Source organism: Drosophila serrata, unplaced genomic scaffold (assembly GCF_035046125.1).
Source record: "Drosophila serrata isolate PLE 108 unplaced genomic scaffold, ASM3504612v1 contig_347, whole genome shotgun sequence".
Lineage (NCBI taxonomy): Eukaryota > Metazoa > Arthropoda > Insecta > Diptera > Drosophilidae > Drosophila > Drosophila serrata.
The window spans coordinates 2,133,443-2,156,151 of record NW_028257245.1 but is presented as its reverse complement, the minus strand read 5'-3'; the positions used below and the strand labels follow the sequence as shown (position 1 = coordinate 2,156,151).

At 45.5% G+C, this 22,709-nt stretch overlaps 1 protein-coding gene across 1 annotated transcript; it reads right to left on the bottom strand.

Moving 5' to 3' along the window:
- Positions 1–806: 806 nt before the first annotated feature.
- Positions 807–11,601, bottom strand: LOC147642838 (uncharacterized). Its single transcript, XM_086838426.1, has 3 exons — positions 11,586–11,601; positions 1,447–1,540; positions 807–1,389 (listed from the first exon to the last, which is right to left on the bottom strand). Exons 2-3 carry the CDS (start codon positions 1,469–1,471, stop codon positions 893–895), a joined length of 522 nt encoding a protein of 173 aa, XP_086694552.1. The 5' UTR covers positions 1,472–1,540; positions 11,586–11,601; the 3' UTR covers positions 807–892.
- Between the last annotated feature and the right edge of the window lie 11,108 nt (positions 11,602–22,709).

Genomic DNA, 22,709 nt, shown 5'->3' with positions numbered 1-22,709 from the left:
AACTTTCCTACAATCAGTCACGACAATCACATTCTGCGATATTATTATTGCCGGGCCCAAACTAGAATCAAAGTCGCAGCCAACTTTCCGTCGAAAGGAAATTGTTTGCCGCTTCCCATGCAAAGCAGCATCGCCCCGAGGGTGTCGGAAGTGACGGGAAACTTTCATGGCCAGCAGACGAGTCTGGCGGAGACCATGCCAGCCATTGCCGTCAACTGTCAGCCCCGGAGTTGGGTGGCGGCCAAAGAGGATAAGCGGACTCGCAACACGAAGGATACTACTTGCAGGGAAAACACAGAAAAGGGAAAAGGGAACAGGGAAGAGGGAAACCGGGAAAAGGCCAGAGGAGAATTTCTTTGGCAAACGCTTTTATTGCTCTTAGCCAGTTGGTTGTGTCTCCGGACCGATTGGCGGGATTGGGGGATGGTCGGATGCGCAGGCAGCCTTCAGCCTCCCGCCGCGGAGTTGTACTAAAGTAAATGAAGCGTGGCGCTTTGTTTTCCTTTGATTTAGTTTTATGAGTCTGCATCGGATGTAATTGAATTATGCAAGTTGGCGCCGACGGCAGACGACTTTATTAGCATTCGATCGTAAAAGGGGCTAAGGGAGTTCCAAGAAGATCCTAGTAAATCCTTTACGTGCTCCATTTCAATCATGAATCTATCTCAACTTACCTCAGCATGAGAGCAAAATACAAACCACTTGTAGGACTCTTCAAAAATTGATGGTAACAATAACATATTTAAACTATTTCAAGATTTTTTAAACAACTTGTATCTATGACTTCTTGTATGACTTATCCCGCTTCCTTTTTCGATTCGGTTTATAGTCACGGTTGAACTCTTCGAGGATTTTGCGACCCAAAGAAACGGTCTTTTGAAATTTGTGGATTTTATCTTGAAAGGACATCGGGTCCAGGTGGTACTCCTCCACGGAGACGGTCTCCGGACTCCTCGTCCTTTTGGCACATACGTCGAGCCCGAACCTCGAGAGAGTTGGGCTTAACTCCCGGCCGGTAGGCGACCAAGTATCGACTCTCATTCCAGCCTTTGTAGAACCTCGTCAGGCAGCCCAACTTCTTGGCCAGCTCCTGTGCGATGGCCTCCTGCAAGGGCATCATAGGTTCAAACTCAATGTGTGGTTTTCGACTGCAGAGGAGCAGTCGCAGTCGCCGTTGCAGCACGCCCCCATGGCGAAGGAGGCGAGACAACTCGGCACTTGAGAGCTCATTGGTGTCCCCGGGGCCCATCCTGTCATGAATAAAGCAGATCAGCTCCTGGAGATGGTGCTTGGAAAGCTTAGCATTGGACCGAACAAGGGTGTAGTTGTGCTCGGAGAGGATTTCCGACGCCAGGCCAGACACATGGCTTTTGGATTTTAAAGGAACATCTTGCGGAGAATATAGTCTGGCTTAGCAGTGGTCTCTTGGATTAAATTTTAACTTACTGTGAGAGAGCTCTTTGTCCGCCATTATTCTTCTCCAATATGGGTCAGCAGCGAGAGCTGGCAGCCTTAAAAGTTGCTGAGAATTCTGCCAAGACTGAATAAATTCTTGACAACCAACGCAAGTAATACAAACTCAGCAAAGTTGCAATTTAAATTTAATAGACAACTTTCTAAAGGCCGAGATGAATGAAAGCACACACTGTAGCAAGGTTCAGGCCAACCCATTTGGGAAGGTGACAACCAATAAAATTTTGTTGGGATATTGATATTTGAGCTAATATACCAGATATTTTAGATTTACGCACCGGTGAAGTAAAGTGAACGTCTTTGCGTTGTTTTATACATAATTTATTTCTATTATCTACAATTTAAACTTATATTTCTAGAGTAAAACTGAGAAAATTATTTTAAAAGCCCATAACATGCAGATTCAGAATTCAAAACTGAATAATTTAAGTGCGGCTTTATGGACCAATCCGCACCAATCCGGATATTATTATGGCCCCTAAAACTAAAATCAAAGTTTCACTGCCCCGAAAAAGTCAGTCCGGAAAATTGCTGGTCGTTTTCCCATGCAAAGCAGGGCCTCCGGAGTGTCAGAGTTGACGGGAAACTTTCATGGCTGAAAGAGAGTCCGGGAGATGAGCCAACCACAAGAGCAATGGACACCGAAAATCAGCCAGGAGTTGGGAGTAAGCCAGGATTCCTCATGCATCGAACGGACAAGAAAAGGCAAACTTCTTTGGTGAAAGGTTTTATTGCTCCTAGCCGCCTGGATATGTCTTCCTTCGGAATGGGGATAAGGGACGCGGGATGAGGGATGATGACGGTGGCCCGGAAAAGGGAGCAGCCCGCCGAGGAGTTGTACTAAAGTAAATGAAGCGTGACGCTTTGTTTTCCTTTGATTTAGTTTTATGAGTCTGCATCGGATGTAATTGAATTATGCAAGTTGGCGCCGACGGCAGACGACTTTATTAGCATTCGATCGTAAAAGGGGCAAAAGGGGAGGCTGATGATGACACGGATGATGGAGAACTCCAGGAGGCTGACTACAGCGACTGGATACAGGATACAGGATACTCTGACATGGTTACGCTTTTTAGCAGTGACATTTGAATTTCAGATGATTCCGCACAACTTGCGGTGAAATGAGTTGGAAAATATGAGGATGAAGCCGCGATAAGGATACAGGATACCCGACACTCCTCCGACCTGCTGGAGCAGGCACATCCAGTGATAAGCAGCTCAATGAATGCACGATGCGATGGCAACAGGATGGAATCCATAATGAAATGACAATTTGCAGGCGAACAAAGCGTTCCGCAGCCTAATTGACACCAATGGATGTCCGGGTGCAGGACGGACTGGAAAATAGGAAATCGAAGCTGAAACTGGACTCCAGCAAGGACAACCCCAACAAGGATTTGCTCTCAGGGCAACCCTCTGGAGAGTCAGGATAAGAGGACAGAAATCGATTTGTCAACTGCCTCAGAGCATTTGCGGAGGGTTCTGTTTCAATATTGTAAGCCAATAATTAATATGTGAGTCGCCATGGCGCCAGGATAACCCCGCTGCGGATGTCCTGCCAGGTAGAAGGGGCAATCTGTCAACCCAGTGCGGGTTTCGTTTGTCAAAAATGCAGAGCTGGAGAGGCACCGCATCCCAGAATTGACAGGGAATACCATCGTCCGATTACAGTTTCATGAACAGTCGCATGAGGAGGCAAGTGGAGCTGGGTGGAGGAGGACAGATCCTGTACTGAAACCAATGACAAACTGAAATCAAAAGCTGTCCTTTTCTCTTTTCCTGCTTTCGGGATGCCGCAATCGGAGAAGTGCAAGGACATTGCGATTGAGGCTGGCTTTTATCCTGTCGAGTTGAGTTGTGCCATGTCCGACAAGGACTAAGCTGTATCAGGCGATCCAGGGAAAGTGGCACTGGTAACTCACGCATCGCCACGCAGACTTACAACAGCCGGATGATATCGTAATTTGCCCCAACAGGAGAGGAGGGTCATCGATTGCTGCAGTCATCAGCGAGGGAACAATGCACTTAACTAGACCTAGAGGGGGTGCTATTCGCACTGTCCTGCTTTAAACCTCAAGCTCTTTGGAAAAGTTCTACTTCATCGAGAAAAGTTGCCTAAAAATGCTCACGTTCTCGGCACGTGACCGAAATGTTTGGCCATAAACAAGGAAAATATGAAAATGAAGAGGCGAACTCAGCAAATAAAGGAGGAAATAAGGAGGAAGTTGGGAGTCGGTAATCGGGCTGATATATTTATCCTGCAGAAACTTCGCACGAAGCCTCTTCAAAAATTCATCAAGGAGACGCGCTCAAGTCGACTTCAGCTGAGTTGAGTTCGTGAGTCGTCCTTCGCCCCGCTCCCTCGCTCCTTCACTCCATCGCTCCTGTGGGCGTGGACATTAACCCCAATTGGCTAAATGGCTCATTAGGTCACTGGTGGAGTCCTCCTTGGCTCGCTTCAATGGAAGTGGAAATGGAAATGGAAACAGGAGCAACACAAGCGAGTTGCACTACTGCGTGGTCAGTTATAATTAGGGACATTCGCCTTCGGAGCTTTACGAGCGAGCGATTAAGCGAAAGGATACGGTGGTCACAGCTACCGTGGGAGTAATGGAAAGTCCTAGGACAAGGCGAATGCCAAGTCCTTTTGGGCTGAGCTGACCCACTGCGTAGAAATGAGTCCTCATTCCAACCTCACCTCGCTTTCAATATTATTAATTGACGACATGGATCCTAAGGAACTCGTAAACATATCGGTTACAGCCGGTTCTTTGTCCAATTGGAAAGTGGCCAGAATCATGTCCGGGATGTTTGCTAAGGAGCTCCAAAGGGAGCGGCTGTGGCTGAGCATAATGCCAACGAAAAGTGTATCCCCTCAGTGTTAGACAGTTGATTAATAGGCCATAAACCAAGCGATTATCATTCCGCTTTTGGGTGGAAGAGGGGGAAAAGGACACTCCATCTGAACCCAGTAGGAAGTCTCTCCCCTTTCGGTGTTGGAGTACCAGTTCCCATTTAGAATTAGCCAGGATATGCGATGTTCCACTGTGCAAAGTGTGGTGGGTGATTGCCACTTGTTCGCTGGGGAACATTTCTGGTGGTCTCGGGATCCAAATACGTCTGCCTGGGCAACGTTTACCGTTATGATTGCAGGCCAAACTTCCTCTGTTCCTCTCCAGCTGATGATTTTCCCTTGAAGTTGCCCCACAATCAAGGATACGTGGATGAGGGACGTAGGGTGAGGGAGTTGGGGAGACGCCAGGCTGTAATTGCTTAATTTGATTACGTGCCGCCGTAAAAAGCAGAACAGGAAATTTGCACACACACAAGCTCCGTGCTGGGTAATGAAGTTAGGATGGATGCACGGACGGATGGATGGACGGATGGATGGATGGTTGGATAGGTAAATGGGGAGTCAGAGAGGCGTTCCCCAACCGCAGGATCGGGACTCAAAGCCACCCCTTAATGGAACCCGAGCGACTTTAAACTTTATCGCAGATGGCAAACAACTTAATTCGTGTTTCGCCTGAACCTTTCGCCGCCTTCGCCCGAATGTCGCAGGCCATTTGCCATAAACAACAAACAAGACGGGGAGTCAGGAGTGGGAACAATGGCGTCAAAGGATCGAAATGGGAAATGGGAAACTGTTCGCGTCGGGCGATAATTAGAAGCGCCCAGTGCACGCTCAATTAGAAGCTTGTAGCCACAACCCAGAAATCCAGGAATCCAGAACCCAGGAACCCGGGAGCAGAGGAGCAGAGGAGTGAGTCCGGAACACGGAACATGGAAAGTCTCTCCCACACGGCTGCACTCTCCTCCGTGCTGCAGACACGCGATGATCCAGAGCGACTCTATATGGAGTGGAGTGGAGTGAGTGCCTGAATGTCTTAATTAACTGTTGGCTGCACTCTGCGAAATCAACAGGCCATAAATGAGGGCAGAGGGGAGTTACTGAGCCTGAGCCTGAGCCGAAGTTATGGCCCGCTGTTCGCCTCTAAATAATGTCGAGGACGTCGTGCCTCATATTTATGATTCGCAATTATTCTACAACGTGTGGCGGCAAATCTCCGCCTACTCCCCTGGAAATTGCATGGGATTCGAAAGGCTGAAAGTAGGGTCTTGGCGAGAGGGTGGGCCGTGCTCCGCTTATCTCATCCTGGATACACGGAGAGTGCATAAATGTGAACACGTCGCCGTTGCCAGCAACGCACACATTGAAATAATTCTCTTTGCGAGACGCAGACGAAAGTGTTTGCCAGACAAATGGAGGACGAGGACGATGGCGGATAGCGGTAGTGAGAGTGGGAATGGGTTAGGTGGATTTACATGTCACTTGGCCATAAAAAGAGTTTATGTCTGACATGAGCCGAAAACAATTTGCATATATTTTAGCGCTGGATAACGGCTTAATTTGGAATACATTCGGGGAAACGGACCCACGACTCAGCTTTGTCTTTCTCTGGTGAGCATTGCGTAAGCGAAGGCCACATCCAGTTGGGCCACTTACTGGCCCTGCTCCCTGTCTTCCGTTTAGAGTTCACTCCTCCCCGTTCTACGTTTTCCTGCCCTTTCGTGTGGAAGGCAATCCATTTACAGTCTCCTCCGTCTTTCTGCCATATTTTCTGCTACATTTCGCGAGCCGAGATGAGGCGTGTGGCTGTGCTGACGGAGATGCATGTGGCTTTCCTCGCGGAGAGTGCAACTCGGCAAATGGCCTGGAATTAGTCAGAGACCTGAACCTGAGCTTCTTCCGAAGAGGAGGCGTTGAGGAAAGAAATTGCAGTCAGTTAAGGAGGAGAGAATCCCTTTCAATGAGCTTGCTTCTAATCTGATTCCCAATGACAATGAGCCTTCAAAGTGGCCCAATCAAAGTGGAATTTGGCTTGAGCCCGAGAGTGGATGGCCAAAAGGCAGACGTACCCCTAAGAGCTGCACTGGAGGAATTTTTTTTAATAAAAATTGTAAAGGAGAAAGGTGTTCATTAAGAATTAATTATTTTTGTTATTTCTTTAGAAAAGAGTTAATTGTTTGGTAAGCATATTACTAAAATAATTAGACCAAAATGTTATAGTTTATAAAGTTACCGAACAGAAAAAGTTAAGAATATAGAGTCTAGAAGCAAGATGCATTGACATATGCATTGAAGTTTTGTGTTATTGAAATATTGCCGCCAAATTCTCTGGTATTTGAGAGAAAATATCTTTAAATAGAAAGCTCATCCAAGTGTAACTAAGCACAGTTTAAGAATTTGCGTACAAGCCCGAACAGATCTAGAATGCTTGAAAGTACGTGTACAGTCTTCGGCAGTTGCTGTTTACTTATATCTTATATATCTTTCTATATTTTTCACATAAATATGTATCTCAAGAAAGTCTAGAGCCAGTTTTCAAGAGCAACAAAATCGTATGGCATTACTTATTATCCTATAATAGAACCTCTAATCTAACTCTTTTTCCCTCAGTGATCAACTGATGACTGCAAATGCTGTTTGCCTGGACTCAGGCTCAGCAGTTAGCGTCCAACTTTGGCCATTACTGGACCCACTTAAAGCAGGGGGCCACCGAGTGGCATTTTGCAACACTGCCATTCTAATAAACTTGAAACTTTTTCCCCACCAAAGCAAAGAAAAAAAAGAGCTCTTGTGAAAAAAAATGCGATGGGGTGAACAAAAAACTTGTTCATTGCCTGGTTGCTGCACTCGTAATCCCCTTGTTCCACCGAAAGTTCGCCACGACGGCGGCGTCGGCATTGGCGCCAAATGAATTGCATTTTGTTGGAGCAGAACTCGAACTGGAGGAGGAGGAGGAGGAGGAGTGATGAGGCGGAGTCCCATCCTCCAGTCACAAGACCAGACGCAACGCGAGCAGTTTTATTCACTGCCAAACGGAATTTAACTGAGTTCCAGTTTCAGTTGAAATTAATTTAGCTTTTTTTTGCATTTCGCCTTAAACTAATTTGGCGGCGCCATCAGCATATTTCCCGCGACCAGAGGGCATTTTTAATCCATTTCGGATGGCAGTTGAAGAGCACTCCTGTCAGGTTCTCGAAGGACTCTCGATAGAGGCAGTAGAGAGGGGGCAAAGTCACAGGCAGATGATGCCGAGAGCACCTTCGTACTCAAAACTGAACTGATTGTGTTGTTAATGCCTGCAATGGTTGCCCTGGCAACCTGTCCGCCTGACAGGGAGGTGCCGCGGAGCCGGGGAAAACAATTTTGCAATTGGCATGTCGAGAGTCAAGATGCACTCATGCATGTGGAACGAAGCCGAGTCACGGCCGAGTGGACTCCGGGCAGTGGGATTGGGATTGGGATAGGGATCTAGGATGCCGGGTTTCAATTCCGGCGTCATGGCAACGGCAAGCGAGAAATTATGGAAAAGGCATTCATAGTTCGCTTAAAATTCCTATAGTATCAATAACGATGGCCAAGCCACTCAAGTTCAGTGCTCATTCCGACTGACTGACATCGGGTTTTGGTATCGTTTTGCAGGACACTGCACCTTGTCCTTGGAGAGAGCACTTAATCAAGGGTCAGGCGGCGGGCAGTTAATGAAACTTTTCAGCAGACGCACAAACACAAAAACGGACACTCGGACACCACAAAAGAGCCGAAATTAACTTCATGCCTCAAAAAATCCAAAATCGAAAATAATTGTTGTTTCGGGGGATAAAAATCCATGCGACAATAAGCCGAATTTTTAAGACCCGAAAGAGCATGGCATTTTTGGCAGCAAGCCAAGTGCAAATCCTGCCTTTGTGTGGTGCGAAAAAGTCATAGAACTTGGACTGGGGGTAGAAGGATGTAGTATGACCCCAACTGGAGCTGGGCAACAAAGTTCTCCACAAACCGCAATTTGTGCAAACACGCAACTCAAGCAAACCGAGCCAAACAGAGGCCGCCTGCGAAATCAAAGACAATTGGCAAAGTTTCTGCAACTGGCTTGATTGGTCAATTGTCTCCGGCAGGACATGCAATTAAAGTTTGCGGTCTGTCGGCCACCTCGACTACCCTGTCGGTCGTCCTCCGTCCTGACTTGGCTTAGGGCAGTCTCCTTTTAATTGCCGGTCAAGTTTCATCGACTTGCTCCCACGGGATTCGTGCGGTCTAGCGCCAAGGATCAAGTCCAGATACAGGACCTTAACCCCACCCTGCCGCACCGCCTATTGAGCATGTAAATACATGTGCGAATGCAATCACCTGCGCAAAACGTGGGGGGAGTTCGCAGCAAATCGCTTTTTGTGGCATAATGGAACTCAAGCCGCTGCCTGGGGAGGATGCCTCGCATTATGTTCGCGCATTGATCTCAAATTGAATGTGAATCGCGGCAAACGCGTATCAGTATCTGCATCTGATTCGGCTCTGGATTGTGGCACGTGGGAATTGGGCAGGTGTATATGAGTGGGGGGAGTCCCGGGAATAGGAGTGAGCACTCAGGTGAAGCAGCTCAGAGGATAAAGCATGCGGAATGGAATACTGGCACCGTGAAAAAAGGGGTAATGAAAGGAATTTTTAGTATCATTTGGTACAATAATAAATAAATAATAACAGAATTGGTATATCCTATGATTTGGAATTGATTTTATCCTTCTTTGTCAATTTTTTTAATACGTACTTCTAGAAAGTATGAGCATGGGCAAGCTCTCTACAACTGTCTTTATTTTGCAAAACTTTATTAAGAATGTAAATTATAAATTTGAAAGTTCGTTGAAATTGATGGAACAAATAAAGAAAATTGTATATTATGTAAATTTTGAGGTTGGCTGTTGTACAAATTCCAGAGCTGTTCCCACTTTTAATTATTTTCTTATGTTATAAGCTCTTATTAAATACCCAAGTAAAGTGTTTTGACACCAGGTTAATGTTTCCCTAACAGATCTTTATTTTATAATAGTAAAGTAAGATAAAGGAGATTCCTAACAAAGAACTTAAATATAAACCCCACAGAAAAAAAACATTAGCTTTAATGAAATTTTCCTCTCCCTGTAGATATGAGTGGCATGGTCGACCCACTTTCTCACCCACCTCGATTTGCATGCACTTTTCCGACTGTTCCTCTCAGATTTCCCAGGCCAAACTAGCAACCCCGTGAACCGCAGAATATTTCTCCTTTGGGGGAGGCTTTTTTGGTTGCTCTCCTCCACTCCCACTTGGCCCCATTGATGACTTCATATGCCTTTTCCCGGAAACTTGTTTTCGTGCTATGGATCTCCCTCGGCTGCTGTCCCGGCCACAGACTTTTATGACATTGAAGCACATTAAATTTAACAGCTTATCAAAGCAGTTGACACTTGCCTCGGATCCCACTCCCCAGTCCTCCTTCCAGCAAGGACATTTACATTTTGGTTAACTGTAAATTGGCTTTGTTGTGTGCGAGCTTGGCGCGGGGGCAAAAGTTTTTGAAGCTCATTGAGCGCGTTAATTGATTTTCGCGCCAAACAAAAGGCAAAGTTTCAAAAGGACATGGACACACGTTGGGTGTGAATGGAGGGGCAGAGGGAGCAGGAGCTGGAGCTGGAGCAGGAGCTGGAGTGTGATGCTATGAAACAAAAGCCACAGGAACAGGAAGAACAGCCGGCGGAGGAACAGGAGCCAGAAGCCAGAAGCCGGCAGCCACGAACCAAAGCCGGAGCCAAAGCTAAAAGGCCAATTGTTGGCGGTGGCGGCAAAAGAGAAAAAAAAAAACGAAAAAAGGAAAAACCAGAAACAATACAGAAAACATAAAAGGAAAAGGGACCTAACCGTGCACCGAACCAATGTCCCCGATATGTATGTGGAGTGTATATATCGCTATATGTTTGTGTTTCGGCTGGAAGCCCTAAAAAAATATGCCAACAAGGGTGGTGTGCTCCTGGTGGTGGCGATCCCGGGTGATGGTGAACCAGAGAAGTGAAGCAATTTACGAAATGACATTATTTGAACGCAGGGCATAAAGAAAGCAGCGACGATGACGACGACGGAAAAAAATTACCCCAACAACTAAAATAGACAGGGAATCGCTCCAGCTCCAGCTCCAACTCCACTTTCAACTCCCCCAACTTCCATTCCCCGGTTAGTTCAGGCAGTATTGTCCTTGTTGTCACTGCCATTGTCTCTGTTGTTATTGTTACACGAACATATACATCTATATATGTATAGTATATATATTTGGGGGTCTTCCCCCTATTTTTTTTAAAGGAAAATACCAGGAACAACAAAAGCAAGGCCGCAATGAACGTGTTGCAACTTTACATATTTTTACAAGGGGACGAAAACTATTTTTTTCCTCACATTTTTTATGTCTATTCCTTTTGCCGGGGAAAACATTTTGCAGAGAGTGGAAAGAAGAGGAGAAGGGCAGGTCAATTGCAGGCGATTCTTTGAATTTTTTCCACTCCTTCCGCTCGGAAAATGCGAGGGGATGGTGCTCCAAGGAGCGAGTGCACTCAATGCACGAAATGATAATAAAAGCGAAATAAATTTTATGCAGCGGAACGGAGCCCCGCAGATGATGACGATGATGAGGGGGAATGTGCTGCGGAATGACTAACAAAATACATGAACATTTAAGGATACAGCGAGCGCATAAAGTAAATGAAGTGCATGCAATAACACACACACATAGTGGCACACACGAAGGACCATAAAAGTCCTGTCTCTGTCCTCTGTCCTCCCCTTGCTTCCGGAGCCATGACTCAACCAAGTTTTAGCTCGGTAAACGAATATCGATTGCGGGCTTAAAATTAGTCCGTTTTTTAGCCAAAAACCATCTGAATATTTCGATATTTGCCAACATGTTTGGCCCCATTCGGCATTTTAATTAAAAGCCTGCCTCTGTCCCCTTACCCCAACAGCTATCTGTCTATATATGTATTATCTATGTATCTATGTATCTGCACTCGAACTGCAATCAACGGCCTGCAACCGAAAAAGCATCTCTTGTGTGGGGTCAATATTTACCTGCTATGATTTTAAAATGTTATAGTCATTTTCTCTGATATGTATTTTAGTCGAGTGCGAGATTTTCCAGTCATCGCCAGTCTGTGGCAAATTGTGTTTGCCATGTCGAGAGTGTAAAAACAAATAGAAGAGTCCAGAGACCAGGCACCAGACCAGAGACCCCAAATGCACTTACAATAAAATCAACAATGTGCTCCAAAATATTTGCATTCTTGACTTTGATAACTCTCCGAAAATGCCAAACAGAAATATTAGAATTTAATTTGTGATGTAAGTTGAGGTGAAACTGTTTGAAAAGTAGATTATGATGGAGGAATTAGAAAAGTTGGATACCTAATTACATGAATGTTATTCTAGAAGATTTTATAAGCAGATTTTGTGAGCTTCATTAAAAACATAAATTCTTCACATTTAAAAGACGCTTGCAATAGTAACTGACTTGATTTAATTTTTAAGCATTTGCTTCATTATGCTAAGTACTACGGTTGTGGCAGAATGTATAGATATGCCACTTTAACATAAAGGTTTCAAGTTTTTATTTTATAAATGGTAAATTTTAATAAGGACATACTACGGGTTAGTGCCATAACGCATAGTGTCAAAACTGCAATAGAAAATCTACAATGTCCTTCTTTGTTCTTTTGATTCTTATTTTATATTTACTTTTTTTTATTTACAAATATAATTTACACTTTATATAATTAACACTTTAGAATATCTCGTATCGACCGTGAGCATTATGACACTTGATTTAATGACCAGTAATGTGACCACGTAATATTATAACAATTATTAGATGCATCATATAGATTTTTACCTGTATATTATCGACAAAGCATTATGACACTAAAAACTTAAAATGAACTTAAAAAACTTTAAAAACCATTGCATAGTCTTAAAGCCTCTTTTAAGCTCTTTCAAATCACAAATTTTACAGATTATAGAAAGATATTTAACAAGTAAATAATATATTATATGGTATATAGTTATAGAAGTCGCTTACATAATTACCACAATTGTTGAGTCACTTTTGCAATAGCTTTCGATTTTCGGAACACTCTCCACATACTTTGCATAGCAAAGCAAACAAAATGTTGCCTGTTCAACATATTGAACACAAAGTAAAATGGTTCAAATTTGCAGTTCGGGCGGGAATCCTAAGGGGCGGAGGATGCAGGTGGAACTGGAGCTGGAGACATAGATGGAGATGGAGATGAGGGCCAATGCAATTGTAGCCAGCAAGCCAATGCCAATGACAGATGCAATTATGCAAATGCATATGTGCGGGGCAGAGTGTGTGCGTGTGTGTGTTGGAAAGCAACAATGCATAATGAATGCTCCCCGATGCGTGGGTGTTCGTGTCATGTTGAATATGGACACACAAAAGGTTGCCACTGGACCAGTGATGCATGCAACTGCCATACAACTGCAACTGCAACTGCAAATGTGACTGAGTGAGCAATTCCATCTGCGTCCATCTCCCCCGCCGGCCCTTCTTCCGATCGGGCAACCTTTGATTTATCCAATGAAATTGTTAATTTCGCAACCAAAGCCAATTTATGTCGGGGTTGGAGGAGACAGCAGAGTAGAGCAGAGCAGAGCTGGGCGGCCACAAAAATTGCATCAGCATCGACAATAATTGACTCGGCATTGAAGTTTCCTTGCAGCCGCAGTTAATTCAGTTTCGGTTTCCGGTTCTCCCTCCCCCTCCCCCTGCCTGACTTTTCCATTTTCCAAATTCGTATTTTGTCGAGTTTCCATCGGGCCACTTCAGCCTGGAAAACGGGGTCCACCAGAGTTCGAATTTGGGCTTTAGTTTTGGGCCTGTAGAAAACGAATTTCAATTAAAATCACTGGCAATTGCAATTAATTGATTTCCATTTAAATTTTAATTTAAATCAATTGCCCTGCCCAGGACCCACACACAATTATACATATGTATATAGTCGTATATTGTTGTTAAGTCCCATCCCGATCCGCTTCCCCGGCATTTGTTCCATTTGCGGTCCAGTGCGGCCTGCTGGGTGGTGCCCGGATGGGGTTCAGACGGGGTTCGGGTGCACTCCGTCTGCGGAGATCAATGTCAGATGCAAATCCATTTACCAAAGCTCGTTTGATGGCTTTAATTGGCTTTGATTGCGAAATAACAAGTGCATTTAATGCTTGTACATAGGCAGGGGTGGGGTCTATGAAAGTGGTTGGGTACCGGAAAGAGTTTCCATTTCGAGGGTGAGAAAATCGGTTATGCAACGAGTTTGCAGGCAACATTTTTGTTATAATAATATGAAAAGATGATATGGGAGTGTATAGGGGATTAATATCAGGTTGGATAACAGGTTTATTTTAAATATTTGACGAAACATCTGAAAATATTGACAATGCTATAGAAGCAGGGGTTGAAATGGTTGAATATCAGTTTGCTTTTAATGGTTAAAACTAAAATATCTTAAATAAACACAATCAGAGTTTTAAAGAAGTCACTGGGGGTTTGAATATCCTAAAAAAGTTAAATGAACATTGTTACCTTAAATTAGTTATTTCTTACTTTAAGGCACCATTTTATAACGAATTTCGGTTCTTAAGACCCAATGAAAACTAAAATATTATCAACAGATGAAATTAAGTTGCCAAGAGGCAAGATTAATGCACACAATCGTATAATAAACATTTATTTAAGCATCATAGATAGTTCTGTGGCTTTTGACAAATTTATTTGTACAACATGTTTATTTAAAATGCTTAACCTTAAGACACTATTTTAATGGATTTCGATGGTGCAAAAGCTTAAAACAAATGGTTTTTAAACGTACAAAGGTGCTCCAGATATTACAGCTTTTTTAAAATCAGTAAAAAAGAGTCGAAAAGAATGCAATGCAATATATAAAGTACCAAATTCCGTAGAAAATTTTTGGTTTTTTACCATTCGAACTTTTTTTAACCTAATTTTTGACATTCTTTTAGTGTTTTTAAAAGTAAAAATTGATTTTTCTGGCACCCCGATAGTTATGTTTAGTCCTAATTCTTTACCGCATTTATTGTTTCCTGTTCAGCTCCATTTTGTGTTAATTATACGTATTTATATTATTTATTTATTTCCTATACTCGAAACGATGCATGTTCCAGAAAAAGTGCCAGTTAACCCTTTCAGATCCATTTTCGACACCAAAACCCCGGTACAGTTGTGCTCAAGCGACAACTACTCGCAGTCCACTTGACTGCTAGAGTCCTCGACTCCTGGAAAAAAAAAAACAAAATCCGGGGGAAATTGTCACCCCGGCCGCGTGAGTGACATGTGTGAGCGGGTATCATCCATCCGAGCCCATTTCATCGCGTGTCGTAATCAAGTCAAAGCCATGCCTCCATTACTTCCATACACCCATATACAGGATGGGCCCAGACCCAGACCCAGATCCACACCCACACCCACATCCACGTCCATGGATTCCCAGGGACCACCATACGCTTCCGGTGCGGGCTTTTTTGGTGTGACAAGCCACATTTCAGCCGCAGAGTCTTTTGTTTGACGCAAAATTCAATTAACGCGCTCGGCGGGATGGGGAACTCGGAGGTGGGAGTTTTCAGAGGGAGAGCCAATTTACAGTTAACCAAAATTTAAATGACTTTCAAGGAATGCCCCGTTCCGTTCCGTTCCAGAATTCAGTTTTGACACATGGGCCGTGGTATCGTCGTCGCCGCTGCCTGGCTCTTTGATAAGTTATAAAATTTAATGCGCCATCATGGTCGTAAAATCCGCGAGACGCCAGCCGCGGCAACAACTCAATGCGGCGCACACAATATATAGAGTCATGAGGCGGAAGGAAGCCAACGGAAGACACTTGCAAAGGCGAGCCAAGTCGGAAAGAAACATAAACAAGCGAAATATGCGAGATGAACGACTCGAGGCTCAGTGGAACAAGGGGGACCATTGCCACATCAAGGATATTTCGAATTCCATTGGCATACGCTGCCGCTACTACTACCTTCTGTGGAGAGTCCGGCATTTTCCGCAGGTGTTTTCCTTTTGTCTCCCCCGGCACGCCGCCTGATTTAAATTATTCGAATGCCTGTGCTGGGGGCCAGGCCCCCGGCATAAATTCCCAGCTGGCGAGAGAATTTTAACCAAAGCCAATTGGCCAAGATAAGATGTAATGGCCTGTTATGGCCCAGTTCTCTGTGGCCACACATGGTGGCTAGGTGGCCGGTTGGCCGTCTGTCCAGTGTCGCCTCTGGTTATCTGCAAGAGTTACGAGGGTTCGGACCAGCTGGAGCAGCTCCGTCTCCGGAGTCAACGACACTGGTAGCTGCACTTGGCTGCAATTGTTGCACGAGCGAGGTTTAATGGCCGTGGCATGATTTAGCACAACGCCAGGACACCCTGTCGCGGCAGACAGAGTCCAGACAGGAGTCGAGCCACAGCATATATATATACTTTTTTTTTTTGGCAGGAGCAGGGAACAGGGAGTGAAGGCCACATATTGGCAGTGAGGCCAAGTCCCTGCTCGAGTGCTCGTCCCAGCAGGCAGCTGCTCCTTTCCCACGTGCATCACTCGAGTTGCCGCAATTTACATTCAATTTTAGATCAATACACAAGCATAATGGCAGTGCCGGCACAACCCCAACTCGCAATGAGTGGGCGGCGTTTCGGTATCATTTTTATTGCTCCTTGTGGCGGAGCTAAAGCGATTTGGTAACAATCGAGGTGGTGGCGGCAGAGCAGCCAGATTAGCTATTTTATTTACTCAAGTTAATGGAAATATCAGATGGATAAGTAGCTGTTTTGGGGTGGAAATAGAAAGGAAAAGTATGCAACAGTTTAAGCAGTTATGATATTGTGTTATATGGTCGAGAAATCACGTACTCCATATGAAATTATTTTATAAATTCTGACTGCGATTCAGTTACTAAAAAACTATAATGCAGTCAGAATATAATAAATATCAAGTATATAAGCAATTGTGACTCAGTGCCCAAAGCATATATGATAAGGATTAAGGAACCCAGACACCACTTCACCTAATTACAATCAACATGGATTTGTGCAACATGTATAAAAGTTACCAATAAACTTGCTTGGGCTACTTTTACCGCCTCTGATCCTGATCCCGATTAAGAATATATTTGCTCTATGGCATTGAAGAATTTACTATTCCTTTTACAATGCTTGACACAAAGTGAAAGGTATATAAAGAGAGTATCCGTGCCATAAACATATACGTAAACCGTTTGATACCATTCCCTAACAGCTATAATTCGCACAAACCCAATAACTAACTTGTAGCCTGTCAACCTTTGGCATCACTAAGTGGCGGAGTAACCTCATTCCCAGTATCCTGTTCTTGGCGTGCTGATTTCTCAGGTGGTCGCTTTCGCACATGTATTTACATTCACAATGCGGCTGAGCAGGAATAGGGGAAAGAGCCAGGAGACAAAAGCTGGCGGGGACTCGCTCAGTCACTGGTGGATGGATGGCGTTCCTCGCTTCGACTTTGGCGTGACTTGCTGCTGCCATCACCGCGGCATTCCCCCAGCGATTGCGCCAGACAGTTCCTTATTGTGCCGGGAGTGCCAGGCCATTCTTCATGTTCATGCTCACGCTCATGTTCATGGACAAACATTACTTGCATCTTTGATTGTGGCTGGGAACTATAACTACTCCACTCAAAAGTTGTTCAACAATTAAAAGTGTTCGAGACGAGGAGCTGCACGACAAGAGCCCTCCAAAGTGGCGCACAATTGCCCCGGGGATTGGGCTCCTCACATGGGCTGCGGCGTCTCTCAAGTGTCCGGGGACCACAAACTTTAATTGCATGTCCAGCTCAAAGTGCGGACAATTGGCCATTGGAGCAATTTGCCAAAGTTTGCCAGTTTGCCAGCTTGTCGGCTTGCCGCCTGCCAGTCTCGGACTGCCTTGAACTAAGCACCAGAGATGACAGCTTAATCTGCATGGAGAAGGCAGTTCTTGTTGCGATGTTTCACCAAAGAAACACAAATTTCCAATTTGGGAAAAGAGTTTTTCCCGCATTGATGATGGGATTTTCTTATTGGGCAACGCCTCATCCATCATTCAGGCAAACTTATTAAAAGGTGTTTGTCTATCAATCCCTGAACAATCTGTCAAATGTGAGGGAAAGCATGTGCGCTTGTTTGTCTGCTAGTCTATAGATTTAATTTTCTAGAGTGTGCACCTGGGAAAAATAACAAAAAAAAAAGTTTCTTAACTTAATATTGTATATTTTAGTTGTTTAAAATGTTAATAAATAAAAAATTGAATATTGAATCTTGGGGAATATTAATAACTAACAGAGGATCTACTTCTAAGCGGAACTTACATTAATTTATAAAATACATATTTGAATGGGTTTAATAAAACTAAACTAATTCATTTAAAGCCAATTTTTATTTTTATTTATGTATAGAATATTGTATGTGTATTAACCGATTAAGAAAGCATCAAACTGAAACTCCAACTAATATTTTTTTCTCTTTGGCTTTCGATGTACCATCAATTCTGCTCGATGTGGGGAATTTTTAATAGTCCGGCTCGCTGGCAAGGATCTGGAGCGGAAGAGCAAAGAAACCGGGATTTATGGGGATTCCATTCTCATTAGTTTTTATTAGTTTTTGGTCCTTTGTTCTGGTTTGCCGGTTTGATGGAGCAGAGCGACGGCCAGCGCAGCCATCACTCTGGCACTTAACATATTATCCTAATTCGTTTCATTGCTGACATCTCTTTATCGTGTGATTCATCCTGGTTTGCCTTTGGCACTGGCTTGAAGTCCGCCCCCTCCTTGGCATTCCCTGGCCCACTTTATCTCAAGTTTATCTCAATTTGGGGGCGGAATCCTCCCAGGTCTTTGGCATGCACTTCTCGAGCACACTAATCGCTTTGTCTGGACTTTGGACTGCGCTCCTTGGCTTTTTCCCCTGCCTGCGGGCCCTTTTTCGCAAAATCCTTAGTCACTGTGCCAGTGCCACGCCCACACTAGACATCCCTGACGCCCGCCCCCTGTTCCCCCGAGGATCTGTGGAAATTTGCCAGCTCATCATTTGCGCAGGGCTGTGTAATTAAAGGCGCTCGGAAAAACTCGACCACAGGACGAGGGACGAGGTGCCGAGTGAGTTGCCATTCCCGGTACTGCCTTTTCATGTTGATTATGCTAATTCCAAGTCGAAGCTGAACACGAAAACCAGTGAACACGACCGCTCTTACTGCCACACTCGCAAGCTCCTTTGAACCGGATCTCCGGCACAAAGGACCTCGTAGTCAGAGTCGTAGTCCTTCCGTCGCATTTCCTGCCGCAGGGCAGCTTCGGCAAGATGATGACTATGAAGGAGCAGACGAATCGCTTCGTCTGACACTCTTAATGAAAAAATGCTGCATAATCTTGGCCAGCTTACTTCCTTCCCTTGCTGCTCTCCACCACCTCACGACGTGTCCTTGTAATTAAAGACCCCGCAGGCGGGGGGCCAAATGGATTCCTTTCAGGATTGCTCGGGTTACCGAGAAGCACTTCACAGCTCTGGCCATTAGCTCCACACTTCGATGGCTAAGCACAAAGCTAAAGGGAACACGGAGGAGTGTGCGATGCCGAAAAGCGACTGGGAAGTGAAATATGCGCGGCTGACAGTTTTGAAAAATGAAAGCCGAGAGGGCGGCGGCCAAGAAGCACTAGCACCAGCTCCAGCGGAAGCGGAAGCGTTCGGCTCGTGCGAATATTGCAAATGTGGCGGAAAATATGGCGTCAGTCAAAAGTCAGCGCAGAGCGTTTAATGCCCGCGACAGCAAATAAATTGCATTTCCACTGCAGCAGCCAGTGGGGAAAAGCCATAGGTAGGGAATAAAGAAATAAAGCAAGGGCGAAAAGAAAATTCGCCCAGCTCTGTGGATGGGAAATGTGCAAAAAGCAATTTCAATCCAGCGACGGCGACGCCACCCGCTGAGCTGCAAAGGTGCGAAAGGACCCGAAATCGCGCATCCGCCCGAGTGCCACTGGCAGGACTTGGAGCGCGGATCCCTTTAAGGCCAACCCATGCCCCGGAACGCCGCTTAATTACCGCTCCGTTCCAGTTGGCCACGCAGCCCCTCGAATGTCTCCGGGCATATCCTAAATTAAGTTGTTATCCAGTGGAAAAATATGCAAATTGTTTTTGGCTCATGTCAGACATAAACTTTTTATGGCCAAGTGACATGTAATAGTGAGCCTCCAGTCCCCTAACCCTTAATTCTTAATCCTCCCCCGGCTCCATTTGTCTGGAAAACACTTTCGTCTGCCGTTGTTGACGCCAAAATAAAAACAAAACCCAAAAACACCCATCGAAAAGCCGAAGAAACCCCCTTCAAAAAATAAAAACAGAAAACTCAAATTCATTTGCCCTTTCGCACGAGTGTGAGCGACGTGTTTACGTTCATGCACTCTCCGTGTATCCAGGATCAGATAAGAGGAGCACCCGCCTCCATCCACATCGGAGTTGGTATGGAAACCCTTTCTAAAAGCCAACTCCAGTGCAATTTCCAGGCGAGCAGGCGGAGATTTGCCGCCACACGTTGTAGAATAATTGCGAATCATAAATATGAGGCACGACGTCCTCGACATTATTTAGAGGCGAACAGCGGGCCATAACTTCGGCTCAGGCTCAGGCTCAGTAACTCCCCTCTGCCCTCATTTATGGCCTGTTGATTTCGCAGAGTGCAGCCAACAGTTAATTAAGACATTCAGGCACTCACTCCACTCCACTCCATATAGAGTCGCTCTGGATCATCGCGTGTCTGCAGCACGGAGGAGAGTGCAGCCGTGTGGGAGAGACTTTCCATGTTCCGTGTTCCGGACTCACTCCTCTGCTCCCGGGTTCCTGGGTTCTGGATTCCTGTGTTCCTGGGTTGTGGCTACAAGCTTCTAATTGAGCGTGCACTGGGCGCTTCTAATTATCGCCCAACGCGAACAGTTTCCCATTTCCCATTTCGATCCTTTGACGCCATTGTTCCCACTCCTGACTCCCCGTCTTGTTTGTTGTTTATGGCAAATGGCCTGCGACATTCGGGCGAAGGCGGCGAAAGGTTCAGGCGAAACACGAATTAAGTTGTTTGCCATCTGCGATAAAGTTTAAAGTCGCTCGGGTTCCATTAAGGGGTGGCTTTGAGTCCCGAGCCTGCGGTTGGGGAACGCCTCTCTGACTCCCCATTTACCTATCCCACCATCCATCCATCCGTCCATCCGTCCATCCATCCATCCGTCCGTGCATCCATCCTAACTTCATTACCCAGCACGGAGCTTGTGTGTGTGCAAATTTCCTGTTCTGCTTTTTACGGCGGCACGTAATCAAATTAAGCAATTACAGCCTGGCGTCTCCCCAACTCCCTCACCCTACGTCCCTCATCCACGTATCCTTGATTGTGGGGCAACTTCAAGGGAAAATCATCAGCTGGAGAGGAACAGAGGAAGTTTGGCCTGCAATCATAACGTTGCCCAGGCAGACGTATTTGGATCCCGAGACCACCAGAAATGTTCCCCAGCGAACAAGTGGCAATCACCCACAACTCTTTGCACAGTGGAACATCGCATATCCTGGCTAATTCTAAATGGGAACTGGTACTCCAACACCGAAAGGGGAGAGACTTCCTACTGGGTTCAGATGGAGTGTCCTTTTCCCCCTCTTCCACCCAAAAGCGGAATGATAATCGCTTGGTTTATGGCCTATTAATCAACTGTCTAACACTGAGGGGATACACTTTTCGTTGGCATTATGCTCAGCCACAGCCGCTCCCTTTGGAGCTCCTTAGTAAACATCCCGGACATGATTCTGGCCACTTTCCAACTGGACAAAGAACCGGCTGTAACCGATATGTTTACGAGTTCCTTAGGATCCATGTCGTCAATTAATAATATTGAATGCGAGGTGAGGTTGGAATGAGGACTCATTTCTACGCAGTGGGTCAGCTCAGCCCAAAAGGACTTGGCATTCGCCTTGTCCTAGGACTTTCCATTACTCCCACGGTAGCTGTGACCACCGTATCCTTTCGCTTAATCGCTCGCTCGTAAAGCTCCGAAGGCGAATGTCCCTAATTATAACTGACCACGCAGTAGTGCAACTCGCTTGTGTTGCTCCTGTTTCCATTTCCATTTCCACTTCCATTGAAGAGGGACAAGGAGGACTCCACCAGTGACCTAATGAGCCATTTAGCCAATTGGGGTTAATGTCCACGCCCACAGGAGCGATGGAGTGAAGGAGCGAGGGAGCGGGGCGAAGGACGACTCACGAACTCAACTCAGCTGAAGTCGACTTGAGCGCGTCTCCTTGATGAATTTTTGAAGAGGCTTCGTGCGAAGTTTCTGCAGGATAAATATATCAGCCCGATTACCGACTCCCAACTTCCTCCTTATTTCCTCCTTTATTTGCTGAGTTCGCCTCTTCATTTTCATATTTTCCTTGTTTATGGCCAAACATTTCGGTCACGTGCCGAGAACGTGAGCATTTTTAGGCAACTTTTCTAGATGAAGTAGAACTTTTCCAAAGAGCTTGAGGTTTAAAGCAGGACAGTGCGAATAGCACCTCCTCTAGGTCTAGTTAAGTGCATTGTTCCCTCGCTGATGACTGCAGCAATCGATGACCCTCCTCTCCTGTTGGGGCAAATTACGATATCATCCGGCTGTTGTAAGTCTGCGTGGCGATGCGTGAGTTACCAGTGCCACTTTCCCTGGATCGCCTGATACAGCTTAGTCCTTGTCGGACATGGCACAACTCAACTCGACAGGATAAAAGCCAGCCTCAATCGCAATGTCCTTGCACTTCTCCGATTGCGGCATCCCGAAAGCAGGAAAAGAGAAAAGGACAGCTTTTGATTTCAGTTTGTCATTGGTTTCAGTACAGGATCTGTCCTCCTCCACCTAGCTCCACTTGCCTCCTCATGCGACTGTTCATGAAACTGTAATCGGACGATGGTATTCCCTGTCAATTCTGGGATGCGGTGCCTCTCCAGCTCTGCATTTTTGACAAACGAAACCCGCACTGGGTTGACAGATTGCCCCTTCTACCTGGCAGGACATCCGCAGCGGGGTTATCCTGGCGCCATGGCGACTCACATATTAATTATTGGCTTACAATATTGAAACAGAACCCTCCGCAAATGCTCTGAGGCAGTTGACAAATCGATTTCTGTCCTCTTATCCTGACTCTCCAGAGGATTGCCCTGAGAGCAAATCCTTGTTGGGGTTGTCCTTGCTGGAGTCCAGTTTCAGCTTCGATTTCCTATTTTCCAGTCCGTCCTGCACCCGGACATCCATTGGTGTCAATTAGGCTGCGG

What these genes read in the sequence shown, in the direction of transcription:
- LOC147642838 (XM_086838426.1), bottom strand. Translation starts at nt 1,471, where the DNA reads ATGGCGGACAAAGAGCTCTCTCACA. An exon ending in GGACAAAGAGCTCTCTCACA is followed by an intron (nt 1,390 to 1,446) that starts GTAAGTTAAAAT and finishes ATTCTCCGCAAG; the next exon opens with ATGTTCCTTTAAAATCCAAA.